The sequence below is a fragment of the Chiroxiphia lanceolata genome, chromosome 3, assembly GCF_009829145.1.
Source record: "Chiroxiphia lanceolata isolate bChiLan1 chromosome 3, bChiLan1.pri, whole genome shotgun sequence".
NCBI classification, from domain to species: Eukaryota; Metazoa; Chordata; class Aves; order Passeriformes; family Pipridae; genus Chiroxiphia; species Chiroxiphia lanceolata.
In genome coordinates this window covers 95,976,212-96,000,321 of record NC_045639.1, presented here as the reverse complement: position 1 = coordinate 96,000,321, position 24,110 = coordinate 95,976,212, and the positions used below count along the sequence as shown (strand labels likewise).

The window sequence follows — 24,110 nt, the reverse complement described above, 5'->3', positions numbered from 1 at the left end:
TTGGTTGAGCCCACATCCTCTAAACCACCAGACTGTTTAACTATGCTGATGATTTTGTCTCATTCTCTTCTGGTTCATGTTGTACCAATTCTCTAAACACTTACTTATGATAAGGGTTCTCTCCTACCGGTGATTAGTAGGCATTTCATAAGGATGGAAACTGCAGTCTCCACCTCTTCCCTAGCATATTCGTGTAATAAATCAAATGTTCAATATCTTTCAGGAACGTTTTTTTTAAAAGGTACGGGTCAATGATGAAATATATAAGCATGTTAACAATTTAATTTGACCCATATTCTCATATCTATCAATGATCAAAGAGAAGCTTCAGACTGGCAAATATTAGGAATGAAATTCTTTGCTACAGAGAAATTAATGAGTTTTATGTGCACTTCCAGTTTTTCTAAGAACCCGACTGATTGTGCTATTCCAAAGGGAGAATCAGACTTAATGTCTACACTCTGAGTTCTTCAATGGGCTGTATGCAGGCACATCTGGGCCCCTTTGCAGAGCTCTATTGACTCCAGCAGGGCTCCACAGAGATACGCTGTGACTTGCAGCTGCTATACAATGGCATTGCTAGCTAAGCCTAATCATTAGATTCTGGTCGATGAGTTATTTCATGTTTCTAAAAAGACATAGTTAAGATAGATCCAGATAGAGAAATGAATATCCATTGAAATGCAAATGTCTCAATAAAATAGGTTTTGATAGCTGCCACTACCTTGATATTCCTAATGCACCTCCCTTTTAGGCACCTAAAATGAATTCTTTTACAAATTTTATCTTTTTGTTCCAGAAAGATACTTCTGAATTGCATATACTGATTTAAACGGAAGTGATTGTACTTTCTTTAATGTTCCCATTCAGTCTCAGATTTTTGGACAAATGCAGGCATGATCATGAAAATAAAAAGGTATGATTTTAGAATATGACAATTCAAAAAATTAATTTGATGGAAAATGGACTTTCTTTATATTGGATGCTCCATGAATAAACCTGATAGACCCACTCAGAGTCAGAAGGTGACCTTCTTGCTGAAACTTTTAGAGCTCCAGGAAGATTTTATTTCACTTTTGGTACCTCCTTGACGCAGGGTGCACTGGTGTCTGAACATTTGACAAGAGAAGAGGTGCTGTGGGGACTGATCACTACTTTGAATGTGAGCAGATCAGGGAATGACCTTGGCTAGTGTATGGCATTTGCTGCCTTGACGGCATCAGGATCATATTTTTTTAAGCAAAGGTATTAAGTTTATGACAAATTATTATGTCAATCACTTACTAGAAAATATTACAGACAGAAAAAAAAAAAAAAGCAATGTGACAGAGATCCCTTTCTCAGGAGTTATACCCTCCATGCTTCCCCTAGAGCTCTCTTGGCTGTCAAGTATTACTGCTCAGGAATTTGAATTTGTAGGAAGAAGTTAGTGGGCTTCTCCCCCTGTACTCAGCACTGCCTCACTGCTACCTCTTCTCTTATTCTTTATCTATTTTTTGTTGTTGAAATATGCAGACTAACCTCACTGCCATTCAGTCTATAGCTGGGTGACATGTTATCTCAGCTATGCTGTCAGACAAGCGATCAGATATACTGTCCCAGATAAGCATGTCATGCTATGTCTCACTTTATGTGGTTATGATACAGTATTGTGTCCTCCCTGAACACACTCAGGCAACCTGCTGAGTGCTGAAAGTGCTGTTGCAAGTTTAGCTGTCTTCACTGGGAGCCCTAAAGCTTCACTTTTAGGTCCTGAAGAGCTGCAAGGTCATTACGTGGAACTGCCTTTTCCCCAAAAACTTCTCTAGGCTTTGAGCCTTGCTTTCAACTAAGAATACTTCTCAAATTTAAGACCTCTTCCTAGCTGCCCTGAACTTCCTCCAAAGCCAATGGAAAATGGAAAGCAACCCTCGAGGGCAAAAAAGCTTTTAAAGATCTCTCCCTAAAATCTTGTCTAGTTGGAAAAGCAAATGGGAAGAGAGCTGACATAGCAATGTAATTGTTCCTATTAGTCTCACTCTCTTCCTCCTTTTCCATAGTACCAAATTTTAGAGTCACCTCCTTGATGTTAATGGGTATATTTGTTTAGTGGTCCTGGAGATGACCTGTCAAACCATCTCATTTGCACATGCTTGCCTTGCCCTTCTTCAGTGATCAGCTGAGATATAAAATCCTCCATGCTGCTATAAAGCATAAAAGAAAATTATTTTCTTTTGTCAAAGCAAAAGAGCTTTGATGTTTTGGAAAGGAAGGTCAAGAATTTTGTTCCTAAGCTTTTAGATAGAGTGGATGTCATTAAATAGTCAACATTTACCAAGGTCAGATGTTGATTGCGTTTTCTAGCATTGAGAGCAACTTTCCTATACAACTCTTGCATTTTTGTTCTGGGTCACATATATAGCAAGGTCATAATTTTCACCATGCATTGACACATTTATCCTAGAAGATAACTTTGAGACTATATCTTAGAAAGAAAAACTAATAATTCCTTTTTGTCAGGAAAATTTCAAAATATTAATTAAATGAATGTAAAATTGCTTTTACAGCCTAATATTTGTAACATTTCTTTTATTTTGCTTCAGTTCCATGAATCAATCTCCTCTGATAAATGAAAAATTATTTAACTATCAGGTAATGTCCAAACTTATTCATCAAAACTCAGCTGCTTAGAAGTACTATGGAATTCTGGGTTTCTTTCCCTAAGAAATGATTGCTGTAGAAATTTTTGATTGCATTTAATGATAGCAATATCTCACAAGGAACCAGAATGTGATTAATTAAATACTAGGTTGTTGAGTATTACTTAGCAAAGGAGACAGTTACTAGGAACCAGTTTATATTAATCATTTTTAACGTAGTTCATACAGTAATTAATAATTTATAATTTAATTATATTCCTTCTATCTTTTCTTAATGTGCCTCATATTTTAATGAAATCTCAAATGTCTCTTTCACACACTGTTTATGAACTCAGAATCCCAGATTTAGCCACCTGATGATGACAAGCAGAAGGTCCAGGGGGGACTCATCTGTTTTGAAAAATACTAAAGTCGTGATACCAAACAGATTATTGACAATATCAGACAGGTTAAAGATCTGTCTGCCCTTGTGAGACCCCACCTGGAGTAGTATGTCCAGGTCAGGATTCTTCAGCACAAGAAAGAAATGGACCTCTTGGAGCAGGTCCACAGGAGGCCACCAAGATGATCAGAGGCCTGGAGCACCTCTACTATGAGGAGAGGCTGAGAGTACTGGGGTTGTTCAGTCTAGAGAAGAGAAGACTCCAAGGAGACCTTTTTGCAACCTTTCAGTACCTAAAGGGGGCTTAAAAAGAAGAGAGAGAGCGACTTTTTTCATGGGCAGATAGTGATAGGACGGGGGGGAAGTGGTTTTAAACTAAAGGAAGCGAGTTTAGCTTAGATGTTAGGAAGAAGTTCTTGACTGTGGGGGTGGTGAAGCACTAGAACAGGCTGCCCAGAGAAGCTATGGATGCCCCATCCCTGGCAGGATTCAAGGCCAAGTTGGATGGGGCTTTGAGCAATGTGGTTGAGTGGGTGGCATCCCTGCCCGTGGCAGGGGGATTGGAACTATGTGACCTTTAAGGTCCCTTCCAACATAAGTCATTCTGTGATTCCATGATTAAGTAAAGCATATGCAAAGAATCACAATGAGTCAAGCCATGTGTCAGTCGTCAGCCTGCTGCCTATAGAGGAAAGGAAGTTTAGTTACATCCAGCAACTAAATGTAGATAGCGAGGTTCTACAGCACCTCACCTAATCTATTATATTTGTCTTTCTACCTATGGGAAGAAAAAACTGCTGCTACAATTCTTGTTTTTATCATCTGAAACCTAATTATGCCCACTATCAGACAGCTATCTTAATCGTAGAATCACTTTGACTGTAATGACTTAATTAACCTCTGAGCACATGCCTACAATAATCTCATACATTTTCACTTCGGTTTTAGCAGTTATAGTTTCTACATAGTTTACCTCTCTCTTGAGGTTAAAAAGATATTCCATAGAAGGTACTGAATAAAGACAGGGGGAAAAAAATGTGTTTTTTTTTTCTCCAGGGAAATTTCTTAAGAATTTAAAAAAATGCCTGCCTTGAACAAAGATGAAAAAACAAAACCCTTCATTTTTTATGCTTCAACAGCTCTGTTGCTCTTCTTTGGACATGCTCCAGCAAAATTTATTAGGAAAAATTTCTTCGCTGAAAGGATTATCAGGCATTGGAACAGGCTGCCCGGGGAAGTGGTTGAGTCACCATCCCTGGAGGTATTTAAAAGACATGTATATGTGGCACTTAGGGATATGGTTTAGTGGTGGACTTGGCAGTGCTTGGTTAACAGTTGCGCTTAATGATCTTAGAGGTCTTTTCTAAACTAAATGATTCTGTGAGTCTAAGACAGCCTGTCTTAGAGGAGCAGCTAGCCTGCACATTGGCAGATACACCAAGGAAGCAAGGCTATGGCTGTGTTGACCCTGAGATGGGAGAACACATGAAAATGCTTGAGAACAGATCTCCCAAGTGTAAGGTTGGAAGAGTCTCTAAATCCCATCTGCTCTTGCAGCTGATGATGTGAGGAAATATTGGGTCATCACATGTCAGACATCAAAGGACATGGCCACACAGGGAAATGGATGTTAATACTATTTGCTTTTCTAGTCAAAGGCTTGATAAAATATCTGGGATTCCTCCCTGAATGCTCCTCAGGGCTTGCATCCAGCCCAAACTCAGGTTGCGTCCACTTAATGAGGAACGCTGAGTCCTTCCTCAATCACCAGCCTATGGTCATGCTCAGTGTTTGATAAATATGGTCTGAGAAACAAGATCCTGGTTTGTGCCTTATCTTACAGTAGGAGTTGAACCTGTGGCTTTCTCATTCACTGAGTGGTCTGGTCCTTCCAGAGACGAAACTTTGCCCTTCACAGTGAACTTCCCAACAGCCTGAGCATACATCACAACCACTGCTGGACTGACCACTCTGCCAGTTCACATGAAGTAACTGTATGACCAATATTACACATTTAATGGGCACAAATCTGTCATTCCCAGATATAGTTTTTGTTAAAGCTACTGTAAGGAATAAATGTAAAAACTGCCTATTTACCACATGAAATGAAATATTTTCTGGGACATTAATTCATTTCTGCACTGATATCTAGAGAAAAGCGTCACATGACTTCTAAAATCAGATTTACAGAGTTCTGTGAACTCTTGTGAACAATGTTTGTGACTTTAATTTTTTTTTTGTTCAAAGCAAAGTACTGCACTTTTCTTAGGTTTATTTGTTTTCCTGGAGTGATAATCAATATATTTAAAGCAAAACATGAAGACCAGCATACCCGTGTTGTGAAAGCATACTGAAAGGCACCCAATGTGGTGTTAAGTCCCAGTCCTCCAAACTGTGGAAGAGATGTGTTGTAAGAAAACAATTTCTAGAGCTTTGTTCACTTGGTCTATTAATTTATTTTTTTAGTTGAACATGGGATATTTTAATCTTTTGTAAAACTATCAACCTTTGAAGATAAAAGATCTCTTGATGCCTAACACCCTGATGAAAACCAGATGACAAGTAGCAGATTTTATCTATGAAGAAAGATTTTTAGTTACTTTGTGCTTTAGCTCTGGTTCTTGTTCCTATTGACCTAGACGTTGTCTTTTAGTAAAGTTCAATGTTAATAGCCAAGAGGATTGATGATGTTTAAATACAGCAAAGACTTAAAATTTCATATTGTCTTGGTAGAAGCACAGATAGATTCTCTGCTTGTGCTAAGGCGTTTGACTACAACAGGTCTGTGATGCTTTATTTAGAGTAAGATTTGGACCCTGGGGAATGGGTTTGTGAGTCTCATACAAATTACTGTCTTTAGTGTCCTAATTGATTCCATCTGTAGTTTTACAGCCTTTCCTTTTTTCTTCCTCTTTCCTTTGTAGTCAGAGCTACCTTCAAACTGCAAGTGACGTACCTGGGGGTCACAACCTGGATCCCTCTGCAAACTACAATTCCCCAAAGTTTCGCTCAAGGAATCAGAGCTATATGAGAGCAGTGAGCACGCTCAGTCAGGCCAGCTGTGTTAGTCAGGTGGGAAATTCTTGTTATAACTTTTCTTATAGGTTAACTGCAGATGTGAGAGTTTTTACTAGTGGATGGGTTTGGCTTTTTGGGTTTTTTTTTAAATTTATGTCAAGTTGAAGATGTGCATTGTCAAAGTAATTCTGTTCTAAGGAATGTAACTCAAAATTTCAAGAAAAGTGCTAAATACTAGAGACAAAAGGACACTACCACACATAATATTTTCCATTTATTTTTGTTAAAAATATAAATACTGGGTGTTTCATTTTCAGTCTGTATTAAATATTTAAATGTTAAGAAGATTCTGACTGAGAATGAGAAGCACACTCTTACAATACTCCTCCTCTGAAAATACTTACTCTGATTTCAGTAAATGTGGATTGCCAGATTAAGATATAGGTTGAAAAAATTGTGCTCCAAAGGAGCAGTGATTCGTCTCTAAACTCAACCCCCCATTCTTTTTGGGTGAAGGAATAAGTCCCATCAACTATTCTATGGATGGGTTCTTCTGAAAAGATACATTTTTTCTCCCTAGTGGTTTTATGTCAGTTAGTTAATACTAACTTCTGTTAAAGTGAAATCTGAATCAGACCTGAAGTGCAAGCAGCTTTAGGAAGTACATGCATGTTTTGTTTAGCAGAGGGCTTTACATAAAATTCCCCATGTTTCTAATGTTTATTGGTCCTGACATTTCTTCCCTGTGTTGTTTCATGACAGGTGGGCCCTGCTCTCTTCTCACATATGTTGCTTAAGTTTCCTTTGACCATTTAGTGAGCCACCTAAGGGTATACATGCACAATGGTTATGTTGAAAGAGAAATCTTTTTAAAGCAATTTTATATTCATTCATATTCAATTTGTATTGAATGGCTATTCAGACCTGGATGCAACTCATCTGACATGAGGCTTTTGACTGAAGCAACAACTAAAGCTTCCTCTGTAGTTAATGGAGTGAAACAGTTTCTTCCTGGATAATGCACATCCAGAGCGGGCAGAGAGCCCTCTGGAAATGCCTTCAGTATCCACTGACTGTAGAGAGCTGGGAGGGACTAGTGATGTGATTAATGTCCTTCAGTCAAATTCCTTAATTTATATGGGGTAATTCTAAGTATAATCTAGCACAAAACATGTTGAAATTAGAAACAGCCATTTTCCAAACCTTTCATTATTTTTTATAACTCCCTTGTGAAACCTGTCCTCATCATTCTCATGCCTTGTTTTTTATCATTCTGGTTTGGTTATTTTCTATTTTTATTAGACTCTGGTTATAAGAAAGTTTCATAATGATTAGATTCTGCATTCAAAGCAAGTGCTTTTGGCTGTCATCTAAAAATATTATCATATAGAACTATTCTGCCTCTTTGAACATGTCTGTGCACAGAGGTGTTTACTGAGCTGTCCATAATGACTAATTGGTTTCAGCAGTGGTTAAAATTCTTCATTCCAATGTGCATTACCTGAAAGATATACACAAAAGATTTCATTTGCAGGTAGTTTGCTCAATTGGACAGGTTAACTAAACCTGCTGGATATAGTTCCTTACTTTTTCAGTTTTCACTAACCTATGCGACTTTGTGTCAGCCACATACTTTCTACCTTGCATTTCAGCGTTTCCAGACCAGTAATAAATGCATTTATTAGATATTATACAAAACAAATGTATTAAATATCAAGTTCTGAACCTTTGCTGTTTCCTATTCTTTTTCCATGACACCATCATATTATTGTCCCATCTATATAATAGCAGTTTATGTAATTTGTGGTATTTTTTGTATCTTTTTCTTGTGAGATCCTTCGTTTTTCACTCCTGACAAAGGGAAGAGTCAAGAAAGATGTTGAGTTCCATGGTTTATATTTTTAATTTAAGTTTAATTTTTATTTTTCTATTCTCAATGACCTTAGTTTGAAAGAAGTGGTTAGGACTTAAAGTGTTTATGGACTAAATTATCATAAATTTTCTTTTCAACAATATTGCAAAATAGTTCAGAGTAAGATTTTTTAAAATCTTTTCAAGATTGCATTGTCTACTTACCTTTATTAAAAGCAAATTTTATGAAGGGTAATGTATTTCCTTTCAGAAGAGTTTTAGTAGCCAAAACATCTTACTCAAAATTAAAATATCAGTTATTCATAATCATCAGAACTTTTGTATAAAATTTCCATTTACTTAACCAAAATCCTAAACTGACTCTCTTACCATAATGAATAAAGCACTAGGAGCACTTAGCAGCCGTATAGGAAAATTAATATCGACTGGATGTGCCATTTAGTGATGCTATAATTTTAACTTGTAAAATTAGTCATACTGATTCTGATTTTTAGCACTCTCTTTTTTAAAAAAAAATATTTTCAGAAAGTCATGCATTTGTCTATCCAGTGTTAACTTCCTATCTGATTTTGGATAAACATAATATCAAATTATTCAGATAGATTTACAGGTAGTTAGGACTGACTTCAGTGAACCTGTTAAAAATGTAGGTAGAATTTGGGCACTAATCCTCAAAACTGTGACACACAGTTCCCTACTGAGAGGTTCCATAAGCCTGGCCTGCCTGCCTGAGCCCTGTTTATTATGAAAATTGCCTAAAAATGTATAGTGTTGCATCATGCCCAACCTGCAAGGCAGGGTCAGCAGGTGGATGCTGGGTTCTGCCCAAGCTCTGGAGGCTGCTGCTGAAATACCCCAAGGGATGGGCCTGGTAAGGGTGCAGGCAGTGTTCCTCAGCATGCTTGGTGGCAGAACTATCAGACTTTAAATAATGCTGCTGAACAAAAGGTTTTTCAATGGTAGTTGAAATGCTAACCCAGTTAAAGAGGGAGTGAGTTTGGTTTAGGGCCCTTCTCAGCTAAATGTGGTCCAAGCATTACTTTCTCATCTGATCACTTTTCACTCGGTTTCAGACAATGGTTATTCTTTCACATGCTTCACTGGACACAGCTCTAGATGCAATATTTCTCAAACCTTTCAGAAGCATCACCTCCTCTGTACTTTTATACATCTTCAAGAATTAAATACTTCCATGAGCCCCTTTATAGTGAGAGGAAGATAACCTGCCACACAGGTTAAATGTCCACATGAGTAGTAACTTTGCTGATAAGTGAGGAGCCCAAGCAATCCACCTTCATCTTTTGAGGCTAATATCAGCATGTTTGGTTTCCGTTCTCCTGTCCTGGCAGATCATAGATTTCTATCAGCACAGAGTATTCTTGTTGGTTACAATTAAATCGTGTATTTACAATCATCTGGCAATGCCAAAATATATTAAATGTAAAATTAATGTATGACATGTGTGATGCACTTAATATATACATGTAAACAGCTGATGTACGTTAAACAATGTGAATGTGATCAGAAGGGATTACTAAGTTTTAACTATTTGCTAAAACAGTTCTTCATCAATGTACAGGTGTCCATTTGAGATGTTGAGGCCGTGATGATCACAAAAAAGCAAGTCAAAAATCAAATGCATTGTTGTTGTTTATTCAGATGAGTGAAGCAGAGGTTAATGGGCAATTTGAATCGGTGTGTGAATCAGTGTTTAGTGAAGTTGAAGCTCAGGCAATGGATGCCCTTGACCTCCCTGGATGTTTCCGAACAAGAAGCCACAGTTACTTGCGTGCCATTCAGGCAGGTTATTCCCAAGATGATGAATGTATACCCGCGCTGACATCTTCCAACATCACCTCAACTATCAGGTCAACCACAGGTAAGCAAATCTACACTGACCTTTCCACTGTTCTGCATGTGAGAATATGCCTTCTTGTTTTCTAAAAGGTTGTTAGACATTGTAAACAATTTCCCTGTGTAATGAGTGTTTGATACCACTATTCTTAAGATTGTAATACTGTATCATTGTGGCTACATCTTGGAATAAGCTCCTTCCAGGAAGAATCCTGCATGCATAATATAATGAACCTGGATTTTTGACCTCCATTCTCTGCACATACAGTTATCTAGGTGCAAATATAAAAATATAAGTGCAAATGGTATCATTTAGATATTGTTAGACATGTCCGTGGTTTATCTATCAAGTAGTTGATCTTCAAATGAGATTAGTTGCAGTAATTTTAATTTAGGTCCTTAAAGTATCAAGAGAAAAAGAGAAGCAAGATTAAAACTATTTGGTCTAAACACTTGAAGGCAATTAATTTAAAAGGGAATTAATTACTTTTAGGCAAGGTGTAAACAGTTGTATCAATACACTGAATTGTTTCAGACATCTGCCATTACTTATCAATAACAATTTGCATTCATTGTTATAACACTTAAAATCTTTTAACATTCTTTTGGCAATTTTCTTTTCTCTTAATAATTGCTTAGCAAACATGGTAACTTTATTCATTTTAGAGTATTAGCATGTATTGGTAGAGAAAAGACTGCACAGAAGGCAGTTAAATAATTCAAATGAAATCTATAGGAAAGATGTATTCTTTGTTAAGTGATGCAAATTCACTTTTATGTTTCCAAATACGTTAATGTCAGTTCCTAATTAATACTGTCCTTTCCACGTACTATTAAATTGCAGTGCAGGCTACCCATCTACACAAGGTAAAAATGAGCTGAAAATGTATCACATAAAAATATAAAAATACTTTTAAAATTATTTTTTTGACACATCTGTTGTATAACAGAACAGTGGGAGCTTAGAAAGGAAGCAAGCTGCAGTTGAACAACATACATTTGCATTCCAGAAGTAGCATAAAATGTTGTTTTATCTTAAGCATAGTATTTTAATTGCTGTATGTAACTTTGTGTAAAACTAGAAATTGTGGCCTACAGTGCCCCCTCTAGGGATGTTTCTGTCCTTTGATTAATAGAAATGCTATCATAATACAAAATGAGATTTTATTGCTACCCCGGAGACTAATTTTCATCTTTATCGTATAGTACATTGTGTGATCATTATGAAGACACATTCCATGGCAAAAGACACGAATAGATACTTATTTTGGTGTCTGACTTCAGGTACTGAATTGGAATAGTTTCAGAATTACTTTCAGAATTACCAATCCAAGTGGGCTGGTTTTAACCTAAGCTGTCTTGAGTTTATATACTAGATAAGCCCAAAATTCTCACTGAAAGTAGTTTGTTTTATTGACTTTGGAATGACAAAGCTGAATAAGAGAATATGTTTGGGACAGTACAGGATTAGTAGTAAGTATATTTGCATCACAATGTTTTCATAGTTTTGCATTGATTAGCAGGCTGCTGGTGAAATACTGTGGCTTTGAAAACTTTAACCTTCATTTTGCACATAGCTTCTACCTCATCTCAGAAATGATTTATCAGATAGATTTTCTTGACCACATATGTAATTACTCCTCTTTGTTGCGGTGAAGTGATATTGACATTCTGGAGAAAAAATTATTTGAGGTGTTTTCCTGATCCAAAAGTGTTTCCAGGCTTGTGGACTATATACAGTTTTGAGTGTGGTTCTGTATTCAATATATCTTCTCTGTACCACTAGGCAAGTTTGTCCTCAGCTTCTATATAAGGTAAATATTCAAATTAGAAATAATTTTCTGTTTTACAAAAGAGTAAGGATTAGTTGATTCACTTTTAATCAGAAATTTCAGTTGCCAAATAAGTTCTTGTTTTTCAACAAGATTACTCTAGGGGTAATTCTTCTATTTTTCTCTCTTCAACCCCTGTGAGTTTGGAGGGAGATACTTCATTTCCTATCATTGCTGTCATTCAAAAAATGTCTTACTTCTCCATCCCTCTCTGAAAATTGTAAAAGAAGCAGTTGCCTGAAATATGAAAATGGTGTTGGCAGATATTTGGCATTTATATGGGCTTCATTCAAATAAATGTCAAAAAGGTTAGAGTTTTGCATCAGCCTTCAGTTCCAATTCGGTCTTTTGAATTCTTAGGAAAATTACATTACATTAATTCCTTTTTTGCTTCTGATGTAACAAACTCTTCTTGGCAAAGAAACTAAAGTAATTTCTTAGAAAATTAACAGGCTTTTCAATTTAATTATTACGTGCAAAATTTAGTGATATAGGTCATGACGGCCTTTTATCATGTTGTGAAGCAATTAAATCATAACACACAGGCTTAGCTCAAAATTAATTTATGTAACTAAAAATGTAAACCTAAAATAAAAAATCTAGTATTTGATCTATGAATTCAATTACAGAAGTATAGAGTATATATTTACGGCATGCAGTTTCCTAAAATATTGCTAGATGCATTAACAGCTTTCAGAAGGTAGAAAGGTTGCAACTGTAATGAATATTATGTGGGACATTATTAATGGACTCTGCTAACAGGGTTTTCTAATAGATGGAAAAAGAACTACCAGTATGTAGCTCTTCTTAACTGTATTCAACTTCACAGAGATTATCCCAGTGGTTCATTGCTAATATCTATAGTAATGAAGAACACATAACTTTTGAACAGATCCACGTAGTTTAGTTACTTGTGGAACCAGTCTTCTCCACCCCTGAAGGCGACTGTGTAACAAGTCATAGGGCAGCCCCTGTTGCCCCGGGTGTAAATGAGCAAGACAAGCAACGGTGCAAAGGAGGCAGCCACATTGCTGGGGCAGGGAAAAGCTGGACCTGGGCTCTGTGTGACCCTTGCTGAGACTCATGTTTCATTGTGGTTAGGGCATTTCTAGCCATCGCGTTTCATTTTGTGAAGAGATAATGAACCCAGTAAAAAATACTTGATGTTAAAAGCCCTGAGTGACAGCATATGCTTTCTGTCTCTGAACTGTATCCAGTCGCAGCTGTCAGATGCACAGCTGAGAAAATACAGCTCCAGCTGCTGCTGCCTCCCACCACGTCCCTCCATCACAGACAACATGTAATTTCCTGAATGGAAAGTCACAGGGTGCGGTAGTCATCCTAAGTGCTACTTCCTTACAGCTCTGCTACTCCTACAAGCAATGCTTCACTTTTCAGGAAGAGTTCATAAAAAATGGGTCACTTTCCCGGGTAATACTGGTTCCCCATTGTCTAAGCATGTCTGCAGGTATATTCACTATGCTGTCAACTTGGCAAGCTCCTTCCCAGTAACACCTGGGGAGCGTGGCAGAATGTTGTGGGAAGGTGCACAAGATGCCTGAGGTATTGGATCTGTATCACCGCCAGTTCAGCCTGCAGTGAGCCCTGGCTATATAGTCCTACTGGGAAACAGAATGTAGAAGGGTGGGAGCAGTGCTGCAGTGCACTTTATCCCACCTGCAAAACCTGGGTTCTCTTGCTGAAAAGTAGTTCAAATCCCCTGGTACAACAGTGGACTATACTATGAAAACAACCAATGAGGACATCTGGAAGATACTAACCACTCCCCCTTGTTTTCTGTTTGTCTGAGAAGATCAACTTATTTTTGTTACAAGTTCTATATATAGAGAGAGTCCTTTATATTACTCACTCTATATGTTATAGAATATATCAGGATGTTTCCTCACATGTTTTTTAGTTTGGTTTTACCGTGAATGCAGAAATACTTTCTGAATTGCAATAGTACCAGAGGTAGCAGTTAGGATGGTCTCTTGTGAAACAGGTGAACATGTTAAAATCCCTTCTCTGACAGAGAGAGTTACTTGATATTTGTACCTTTGGCTAACTTGAACAACAAGTTATCTTCTGTTCAGATGTGGGGGACACATATAGTTTGTCCTGATGGCATTATTATACACTGTATGAAACACTTTCACCTTTATTGAGAGAAACACTACCTCTCTAGGCTGGTGCTCAGGATGCTCACCTATCAGATGGGATATCTTCTCAGTGTGTATTGGTTTTATATGCAAATTGAAACAGCTAAGCCAGAAATACTAAATATGCAATTCAGTCAGACATACAAAATCCTTCTCTAGCAACAAGCATGGACTGAGTAGCCTCAGTTAAGTTCTTTGGGTTTTAAGCTGATGAATAAAAGATAGAATCATTTTCAGTTTCTTAAAACTACTTCACATTTTCCTCTAACCCATTTTTTTTTTTTGGCTACAACAGTGCTTTTTGATGAATGGATTAATGACAAAAAAATATAACTACCTGTGAACTTCAGCACAATGGGGACAGGGTCAGAGTACATAAAGGCATCCTGGATTTCTCTCCTATGTTAAGTGTCCAAGGTCACTTCTCCCACTTCAGGATTTCCAGCTAATCTTGAGAGAAACTTAGCATGAAGCACTGCTAAATTCAGGGAACATAGCTACTAGCCTTAAATGGCCAGTATACTCCATTACAATTTTTTATTTCTATAGAAAATGTAGCATAATGAAAATCTCTCGGATGTTTTCCAAACGTAAGGATTCTGTCAGTTGTGCATGCACCCCCTTTTATCTGATTCATAGTAGGTAGCTCAGCTAAGCTCATACTTGCTAAAGAATTCACCAAAGAAGATGAGAAGCAGAGAACTGTCTTTTGGCCACTTTTCTCAATCAGTTGGACTGTGCTTGGCAATGAGCAAACTTCAGAGAATTCCACGTTTGCTGAACTATTGAGCACTAATTCCAAAACCAATTAATTCAAACAAGGTCACATTGGATGAGGGAGTTTTCAATTAGAGCTCATACAATTACTCAGGATGCCTGAGGAATTGCAGGTTTCCCTTCTCCTGACTTAAAGCTATTTTCAGCTTTCCATTTTTCAAACAAAGGCGTACCTATGGTGAATTTTTACAGCACATATTTGGTATTTAGCCACAAAACTCTCATTGCCAGTAAATAGATTGCACAGTCAAGTACTTACAAACATAAAGGCATGAGAATTTGATATTTCACAGAGAAATTGTACTGCTCCATAGTACAAATGCCCCCGCAGACCCTAAAAGGGCTGATTCACTGGTTGCTATCTGAACAGTAATGGCAGTAGATGTTCTTTTTTTAGTTTTTGTTGGTTTGTCTTTTTTTTTTTTGCAAGATATGAAGATACCAAAGGCAGACAAAAGTCATGGTGCTACTACATATGACACCCCTCCCATGAGGAAAGCATAAGAGGGTGGGGACTTCTCAGCCTGGAGAAGAGGAAGTTCAGAAGGAATTTTATAAATGTGTCTAAATATAAAAATTGGGAAAAAATGCTCTTCAGTTCCTAAAAGAAAAATTGTTTATGATCAATAAATGTGTGGTTTTCTTTTATTTTGTCAAGTATGAGATATTTCGTCGAGGGGGCTGTTTGGATCTTCTTAATCCAGTGCACTATGACTAGGAAAATCCAGCCAAACAGAGGAATATGTATGCATGAAGTAACATCTCCACAATTTCTGTTCCCTCTATAGAAATAAATGCTGAGTCTTAGAGGGGTTTTCTGGTATCCATTGCTAAGTAACAGCTAGCAGTGGAATCCACAACAGGTATGTTTAAAACCACAAAACCTTGAGTCCAAATAAGATATAGAAGGCTCTCTTCTCAATTATAATTTGCTTATTGACTTTACTCAGTTACTGTTGAGGCTCCATGGAATTATCTGACACTCTAACTCTCTGCAGGAAACACACCATATATATCTCTGTGAGCACTTCGTCATCCTGAGTTAATATTTTGGTGCTGTGCCAACTTATGTGCCTATACTGTGAGAGTAAATCATATACTGACAAACGATGAGTCTAGTCCTACACTTGGATATGCACACATCATTTTCATTGTTCTGGGTGTATCTGGGGGGACATAATTAGTTTTTAATTCTTTTAAACATGTTGAAGTTCTGCTGCTATGCTGACACTGCTGTTCAATAGCAGCTCTACGTGGTGGAAATGGCCCAGGGAGTCACTGGGATGAAGGTGACACAAACACTTTGGTCCAAGGAGTTCAACAGAGGATGGCTAGGGGCCATCACAATTGTTCATAAACCTGGGATTCCCTGAGATGGAGTAAGACTGTGCTAATTGGGGCTGCCTGGCCTCTTCAGGCTGATGAGGCATGAAAACAGTTGGAGCAGTAGCCAGGAGCTTTTCATAATTTTCATTCTCCCTGGTACAGATTATCTTCAGACACAAAGATAAAAAATGAAGCCACTGACTTCCATCTATGGTTAGTTTAAAAAATGTGTAATGAATGTTTTTCCTTTGCTCCTGCTGCTCTGTGCTTGACATAATTTGTCTGTAACTCATTGGATTTACCAGACAGCTGGTTCTTTCTTTATTAAAAAGGACATCCATAGTCCCTCTTCTGGCAGAATTTGGCTTCAAAGCTATTCTATTTGTGGAGTTTTCTTACTTTCATTTGCTGTATGGTATTATATGGGAAAAAAAGAAAAAGAATATATAAGAAAAAAAAATGCGAGGAAGGTGATTCACTGCTCAGTGTTTGAAGCCTTCCTCACATAGTAGAAGCTGACAGTGGTGGACATAAATCTCAGCCCAGTTATTTAACCTGAGGTTGCCAAAAGAATTTGTCCTCTGGTGGGTCTGTGCAGCTGGGGGAAGATCACAGGGTGGGAGACTCTGGAAGCACCGGGTCATCATGCTTCCTTGCAGTGAAAAAGAAGGCAGGACCCCTCTCCTGCTAGAACTTCTCCTTCTGGGTTCTTCCATAAATGAAAATAACCTTCTCAGAAGCTCTGCATGTATTCAATCCTGGTTTTTTGTTGCAGGCATATATGTCAGGAGCCATAATAAATTATATGCGCACTGGAACTACAATGCTTGCTGTGCAGAGTATGCAGGCATCATTTGATCCATTTCTGTGTCAGGAAATTTATTCAGACTGAGGTCTACCCTGGAAAGGCAACTGATAAATCTGATACTTAAAATGTACTTGAAATACTTTTTGCCAGGGGATCAGAGAAAATAAAGATACTGGTGACATTCCTAGGGCATAACCAGACAGAATAAGCCCTTGACTAGATAGGTTAGTTGAATGGTGTGGGGTTTGCCTCCATATCAAGGCAACTAAACATAGAAGCTTTTGTGCAATGTAGTTGTCTCAGTTCCCATGACAACAAACTCCGATTAGTTCAAAGACAATTGGCTGGTACCATTTGAGACATTTAAGATATCCACACAAGACCTAAAAGAGAATTGCATCATTCTGGACAAGAGGCAGTTGGTCAGGCGGAAGGGTCTAGGATCTCTGAAAAGGTATTATTTACCTGTGTTTTGGTGAGTTTGACTCAGACTGAATACAGTGTATGAATCTTATTATGCACCAACAGAGAATCAACAAACCCTAACCTACATTGTGGTGTCTTATGGTTACCTAATAGCGGCTTGATACTTACTAACAAAGTCTGTACTCACTGCAAGACCAAGGTTTGGTCTCAGTTTATAGTCCATTAAAATATACACATACTGGAAACCACAAATACCAGAGCAATCCAAGCAGCTCACTACTACTCCTCAAGGGCAGCTAGGGGGCATCCAGGGTTAGGGAAGACACTCAGTTTGAAGAGACTAACCTATCACTTGGCTTTCTGAGACTAAACACAATATCAAGGACGTATCAATGAGTCACGATTTTTATATGCATTTCCTTACCTATTGCTGTGTCCAGAAAAATACATATATTTCCATGCTCTGTCTTCTTCCCACAATTAAAAAAATTTTACAGATTTCAGTCTTAAAAATTCATCTCACGAATTATACATGATGCATATATCTAAAATGTAGCTGTCAAAGGCAGTCACATTATTATCCTATTTTAACCAAAGAATATATATCTCTTTTAGAACTGGTATCTATTACTAATGAAGTGATCCTCTGGACATCCCTATTTCTCTCTGTTGCCTATAAAAATAGTCTACAATGACAGCATTGTATAGCTAGCTAACTTTCATAAATCTGAGGCAAAAATCAAACCTATTCAAATTGCATTATAGGATGAAAACAAAGATTAAATCCTGGTCCCACTGAAAACAAGGGTAACTGAGAGAGCCATGCTCTGACTTACAGAGCTGAGAGATCAAAATGCAGCAGCATCATTTTCTTCACCTAAATACAGGGCTGTGAGCTTGCAAGTGGCTTTCTTAGCACTGTTTTTGACACTGATACCAACTCCATCAGCTTCTTGGGTAAAATGATTATTTGATTTGACAAAAAATGCACTCTGAGATTGTGTCCAAACTTGTAGCTCTCTGTGGATTAAATTAATTATTTAAAGGTATTAAATTATCTCTAGTTAAAATATTTTGTAATCATTTAAGTTCTTTAATGTCAGATGATTATCATAAAGTAGTGTTAATATTACGCAACATTTCCTTGAGGGTAAATGAGCAAATTGTTTTTCTCATCCTATTCAGTTTAGAATTCCTTACTGTAAGTTAAATAAAATCACAAGCTACACACAGTTACTGTAAGAAAGAAAATAGAAAATAGAAAACCAAAACCAATTATAAACCTACATAATATGTTCATGATGCGGTTTAGGAGGCTGATGGAAATTATTGAATTGAATGAGAAGGGTATGTAGGAGTTCAAGAGGAAATTCTACTGAAAACCATTTTCAAATTTTCTATTTTATTTCAATGTGAAAAGAGTAGCACAATAAGAGTGATTTTTAGTTTCTGGAACTCTTTTTTTCTCTTTGTCTCCTACTGTTTTGATGATGTGACAAGTACAATCTGTATTCCTGAAAAGCTGCACACACATTCTGAAAATTAAATTTAGTTAAAGGAACATTTTTCCTTCCTGAAGGCAACTGAAACTGAAATGGTGTTTTTTCATGCGGTATTTCAGAGGCACATAGGAACTGTTTAGAAGAGCAATACAGCTGTCAGCACTTTACTGTGCCATCTACAGGATGCTGGTTAGGCTATAATTTCTTGCTAATTAACTGATCTAAAATAGAACCCTTTATAACCAGTCCATTAGCAATCTATGAGGCTTGTGTTGCCCACATCTCTTTTAATTTTGGCAAAGGCCTACAGTTTCTGATCTTGATGTCTTGTTTGATTTGCATTTCTGTTTTGAGACTAACATTAATTACACTGTCAAAACAGATTTTATCATTTATGTAACATGGAGCTGCCTACAGACCTAAGTTTCCTCAATATGGAGGTAACATATTGCACACTGAATAACTTGGTTACAGTAATTCCTTTTATATTTTTCTTCTCCTAAAAGACTCTTCTGTGTACTTAGTCTCCAGCTTTTTCCAAATTTAGTGGTCACATTACCACTTAATTGTTAGTTTCCTGTACAAAATCAGATAGCTGTGCTTAATCAGATAGAACTTAAGCCTAAAGGGATCTACTCTGAATATTGAGACTAACCTGATGCATGCACAGATTTATTTTTATTAAAAAAAAAAAGAACAAACAACTTTGCCTTTAAAAAAAAATTTTGCCTTACCCCAGTAAATTATAATTGAGGTCACGTGTCATACTACTGGCTTCAGTCTTTTTTCACAAGTGCTATATAGATTCTGTTCAGCAGAGAGATATCAAAAATAGATATCACTTAAAAAATAGTTTTTATATGGAATTTGTTTGACAGCAGTGTTTCGGTGATATGCTATTTTGAAAAACTCTTTTAAAAAATTTCATATAAGAAGCACAGTTCTTGTCTATGTAAAGAATATGTTAATATAATGGCCTCTATCCTGAGCTGGTGTGAATTGGTCTGATTCCACCGACTTGAATATCAACATCTGCAGTGAGATTAACAGCATGGTCTAGTCCAGTGCCTAAAAACCATGGAACTAATTTAAAAACTACAGAAATACAGAAGGGTGGCTTTTTATACCTCTGTGAAGCTAGAAAGGTACCTTGGGCCAACCTGGTACTGGCTGCTATGTGGTAGCTTCAGCAGAAAGGATCAAGGAGCAGAAAATTATGTTTCAGTCATTAATGCAGGCAAATTCCACACAGGTTTGCTTTACCAGCCAGCTCACAGGGGATGTGGAGCAGGGGAGATGAAGTTCCCACCTTTTCAATGAACACAGGGAACAGAAGACTGGAGTGATTATGTCCCAGTACAGACCTGTTCTGTCACAGGGACAGAGCTTTTGGCTGGAGTTTATCTCACCCCTTTGGGCATTTCATAGAAACATAGAATTGTTAAGGTTGGATAAGACCCCAAAGGTCATCGAACTTCAACCTTTGACTGAACACCACCATGTCAACTAAATCATATCATCAAGTGCCAGGCCCAGCTGTTTCTTGAACACTTCCAGGATGATGACTTTCAAAATTAGACATCCTGATCTGAGCTGATTGTCCTTTATTCTCTTTGTGGCTGACAGAAAAGAGCATAGGATGATTCATTTCCTGGTAAAATAAGCATCTAAGATGGGTGAGAATTGCCCCCAGAATTGCTTATTTTTCTCACAGTAATTCTAAAAGACATCAGGCAACTAACTTAGACCTGGATGACTGGTTTTTTCAGTGACTAATGTGAGGTGAGATGGATTCCCATGTATAGTTCTCAAAAACTGTCTTGAAGATATGATATAATTCACTGTTACTAAAAGACTTTACTTAAAATACTGGCACAGAATGAATGCAGCATTTTGCTCTCATGGACTATGGCAGCATGAGACCACCAATTAACATCTGATTTAGGGTATAACAAATATCCAGGTTTACCTAATCATAAGACATGTGAAATGATTCAGCAGGAAAAAAGATTATAAAGTTATAGATGCCTACTACCCAGACAATGCTTTGGGTTATGTGGTTTAAATAAAATGCAGCCCACCATATAAACTGTGCTGGTAAAACTCATCTGGGTATAAACAGTCTTTCCAAGAAAATATGTCATAAAATTTTCACTCTGAATATATCACTGTTTCTTATTGCTTAATCTGAAAAGGAAGAAACAGGGTCTTTTCATGGATATCCAAGCTCAAGACTTTCTACTGTGAAACTGTCTGGTTGCTTTACTGACTAGGATTCGTTGTGGAGGGCTGAATGGGAAAAGGGAAGAAGCAGGAAGATAGGTTAATAACTAAAGTATGTCTCTGATTATGTTAGAGGGAAAATTATTCAAAATTCAATTAGAAGAATTATCTTAATTAAAGCCAAAATTATCTCTTGAATTTCAAGCACAGTATGACATTGGTAAGTTTTAATGACTACTTTTGCAAGGTTGAACCTCCTTACAAGTAAAAAAACCCAAAACCCTGCTGTCAATTACCTTATAAATGGAGAAAGTCTGCACATGGAAAGCCCTCAGAAATTACAGGATCTTTCACTACCAGAACAGCAAGCAAAGATGTAGACCTATTCAGGGAGCAGCAAAGAAAAGGACTGGAGAACCCTGGACTGTATGTGATGTGTTTCCCTCACCTGCCCTACACTCATACACAGCCACTGTTTCAACTAAGTGCAAAGTGTGTGTTTGAGAAGTACTCTGAAGGACTTGTGTTTACATTCAGTTAGCAATGCCTAGGTTCAGGTAATGGAGCAAACCATACTTTTTTAGTGTGCAGCATGAACACAAACTGCTCCAGCATTGAAAAGAGAAAGTAGACCCCAATCACCAGTGTAGGTCTTTGAGGTAGACACTGATGACCCACATTGAAAATGGCAGACTTGGATCCAAACAGACTGATTTACCTTAAGGTTTTCCCCTCATTCTAATAGATACATTTTCTTAATTAAATACCAGAGGCTACCACATGTCAAAACTAAGCATTTCTAAATCTTATTGTTATGACTCAACTTTAAAGGTTTTTCTGATTCAAGAAGGAAACCCCTTGCTAACATTCCAGAATTTGACTATAAGGAAAGTAAATTTCCTTTGTACAGTTAAACTGGTCTGTTTGACACTACCATCTCCTTTTAATAGTGTTTGGCATTGAAGACCAGTGTAAATGGAAGTTATAAAGAGATATATAAAGAGATGTGTCCCAAAAACCCTCTCTTTTAAGTAGGGACTTGTATTTTTATTTTTGACATCCTTGGTTTGGTAGAAAAATCATCAAACAATTGATTCCTTTTGTAAGAAATAAACTCTTTTAGTGTCTGAGATTTTTTTTCTCCAAAGTCACTTTTGATTTCTTAATGGTCTTTTAATGTTCATCATTCTTTGTTTTGAGCAATAACTGTTATGCATCCATACATACATTTTTATTTTAAGAGTAACTTAGAGCTTGTAATGACTGGGATGGAGCACAGTGAAGAGATTTCAGGACTTTTCAAGGACAGTCATGTTAGCTGGGACTTTCAAAGCCATTGGCTAGAACAGTATACACCATGGTCAAAAGACTATCCCAATAACTGAGTACTCTTTTGATAAAGTTAAATTTGATCATGGCCTTTCATTATGAGAACGTCTCTTTTTCCTCTTCTGAAATGGTTTCAGGGCTGGCATTCACCTTCCCTGTGCAAAGCAGAAGATCTAGTGCCCTCGTGTTTCTCTTGGTGCTGGGGTTCTTCAGAGAAGCCCTGTCTGCCTGCAGCAACATGCCCCTGGGAGCTGTGCCTCCAGGGCAGTTCCACACTCCCTGCAGAGCTATTATCCTCTTTCTGAAGAAGCTTCCTTACAAAACAGAAAATTCAGTTTACTCCTGCCATGTGTCATAAGGGACAACCATTTCCTTTAGTTGATGGTGCTTTCATGTAAATTCATCATCCAGTTAACTTTGTGATCTCAGCCTAAATAATGTTATTTTGACTAAGTGGTTAATGGTCATATTGATTTATAAAATCCCCTCAGGCGATTCTATCTTGCAAATGGACCAACAGTGGTGATTTATTAAAAGGCTGCTTTTTGAAAGGTGTTCTGAATGTAGCCTACAGCAGCTGCTATTTCCTCAAATATATCCCTCCTTCTGCCTTCTGTCGGCAAATATCTCTTGCTAACCCGAAGTTATACCTGAATTAAATTATTTTAGTAATTCTGTTTCTAGTACAAACTGTGTTGGCACTGAAATATGGGGCAGAGTAACTGTCTTATTTCTATGGCTGTATCAACAGTAACCTTAAGCAAGTTTAGACAAATGCAGTGTAGATTAAGAGGGATATTCTGCTTCCAGCTATATCAGTTAAATTTTTAGAAATCCTGTTACTGGGATTGTCTTCCTGGCTACTCTGTGGTATTGCCATAATGCCTGATGCTCTCGTTCTGACTGGTGCTGCCTGGCTAGCATCACACAGCACATAAGCAGAATGAATGTGATTTACAGAATAGGTCATTTGTAGCCACTTGTGTGTCAAATTCAGCACTGATAGACAATCTTGTATATGTGTGGGTCATCTGACAGTTAAGATATCAATCCTTACGAAACCAATTTGACATTTTACACTTTTTCCTGATGGGTAACGAATTAATACATGTTATGCTGCATTGATACCTACTCACTTCTCCTGAACAATTTATGCCTGGTTTGCATCATTATTTAATCTGGTCCACTATGAAGCAGCACAGAACCATTTTGTTTTCTCTCTATTTCTCCAACAGTGTACTTTCTTAAAGGAAAATTCAGGGGAACCAGTTGCACATGTTTATGTTGAAGTGGGACAAGTACCTGAACAGTTAATAATTTGATTCAAATGGAAGTCTGAAATACCCATATGAGTTAGAATTAGAACTGGGTTTTACCATTTTTAGAATTTTTGATTGATTTTTAGAAACTAATAGATGGAGATACGCTGTATCTTATTAACTTTAAAAAATATTTTCCCTACTTTATTAAAATAGGCAAAAAATAAATTCTGCTTTCTATATCAAGCTAGCATCTGAATACAACTGGAAGGAAAATTTTAGCTTCTCTTTCATAATCCCTTTTGTGTTTAGTTTATTTATGAAAAAGACATTTACCTTTTGTGTCATCTACTTCCTTTTTCTTTGCATTTCAGAGCAGCTGTAGATTTTACAAACAGCATGGCAGAAGGCTGTTGCTTTTACTTTACTTTGCTCAGCAGCAGCACTGGTGAGAGAAATATCAGAAGTGTTCAGGATACGCACAGTAAAACCACTCAGAAAACTAAAGAAATCAGAAATCTTTGGTCATCTTCCATGAGCACCAGAAATAACTGAAGGTTATCCAGAATTGATGCTTTATATGTCTGAACATGGAGCAGGCTTGCTGAAGTCCACAATTTAAATCAGTCTGAAGCCATCCTGTGGCAGCTCTGCCCTCCTGGTGCTTTGCTATTGCACACCCCTGCCTCATGCTGGGTCTCATT

General features: G+C 37.3%; 1 protein-coding gene across 15 annotated transcripts in view; it reads left to right on the top strand.

Annotated features, from left to right (window-relative positions):
* DLGAP2 (DLG associated protein 2) overlaps positions 1-24,110 on the top strand; it is a 455,535-nt gene that overhangs the window by 392,627 nt on the left and 38,798 nt on the right. For all 15 annotated transcript variants that reach the window (XM_032681606.1, XM_032681592.1, XM_032681591.1 and 12 more), the window contains 2 exons: positions 5,946-6,093; positions 9,571-9,790. In XM_032681606.1, the coding sequence (XP_032537497.1) occupies positions 5,946-6,093; positions 9,571-9,790 (368 nt within the window). The remainder of the gene's footprint in view (positions 1-5,945; positions 6,094-9,570; positions 9,791-24,110) is intronic.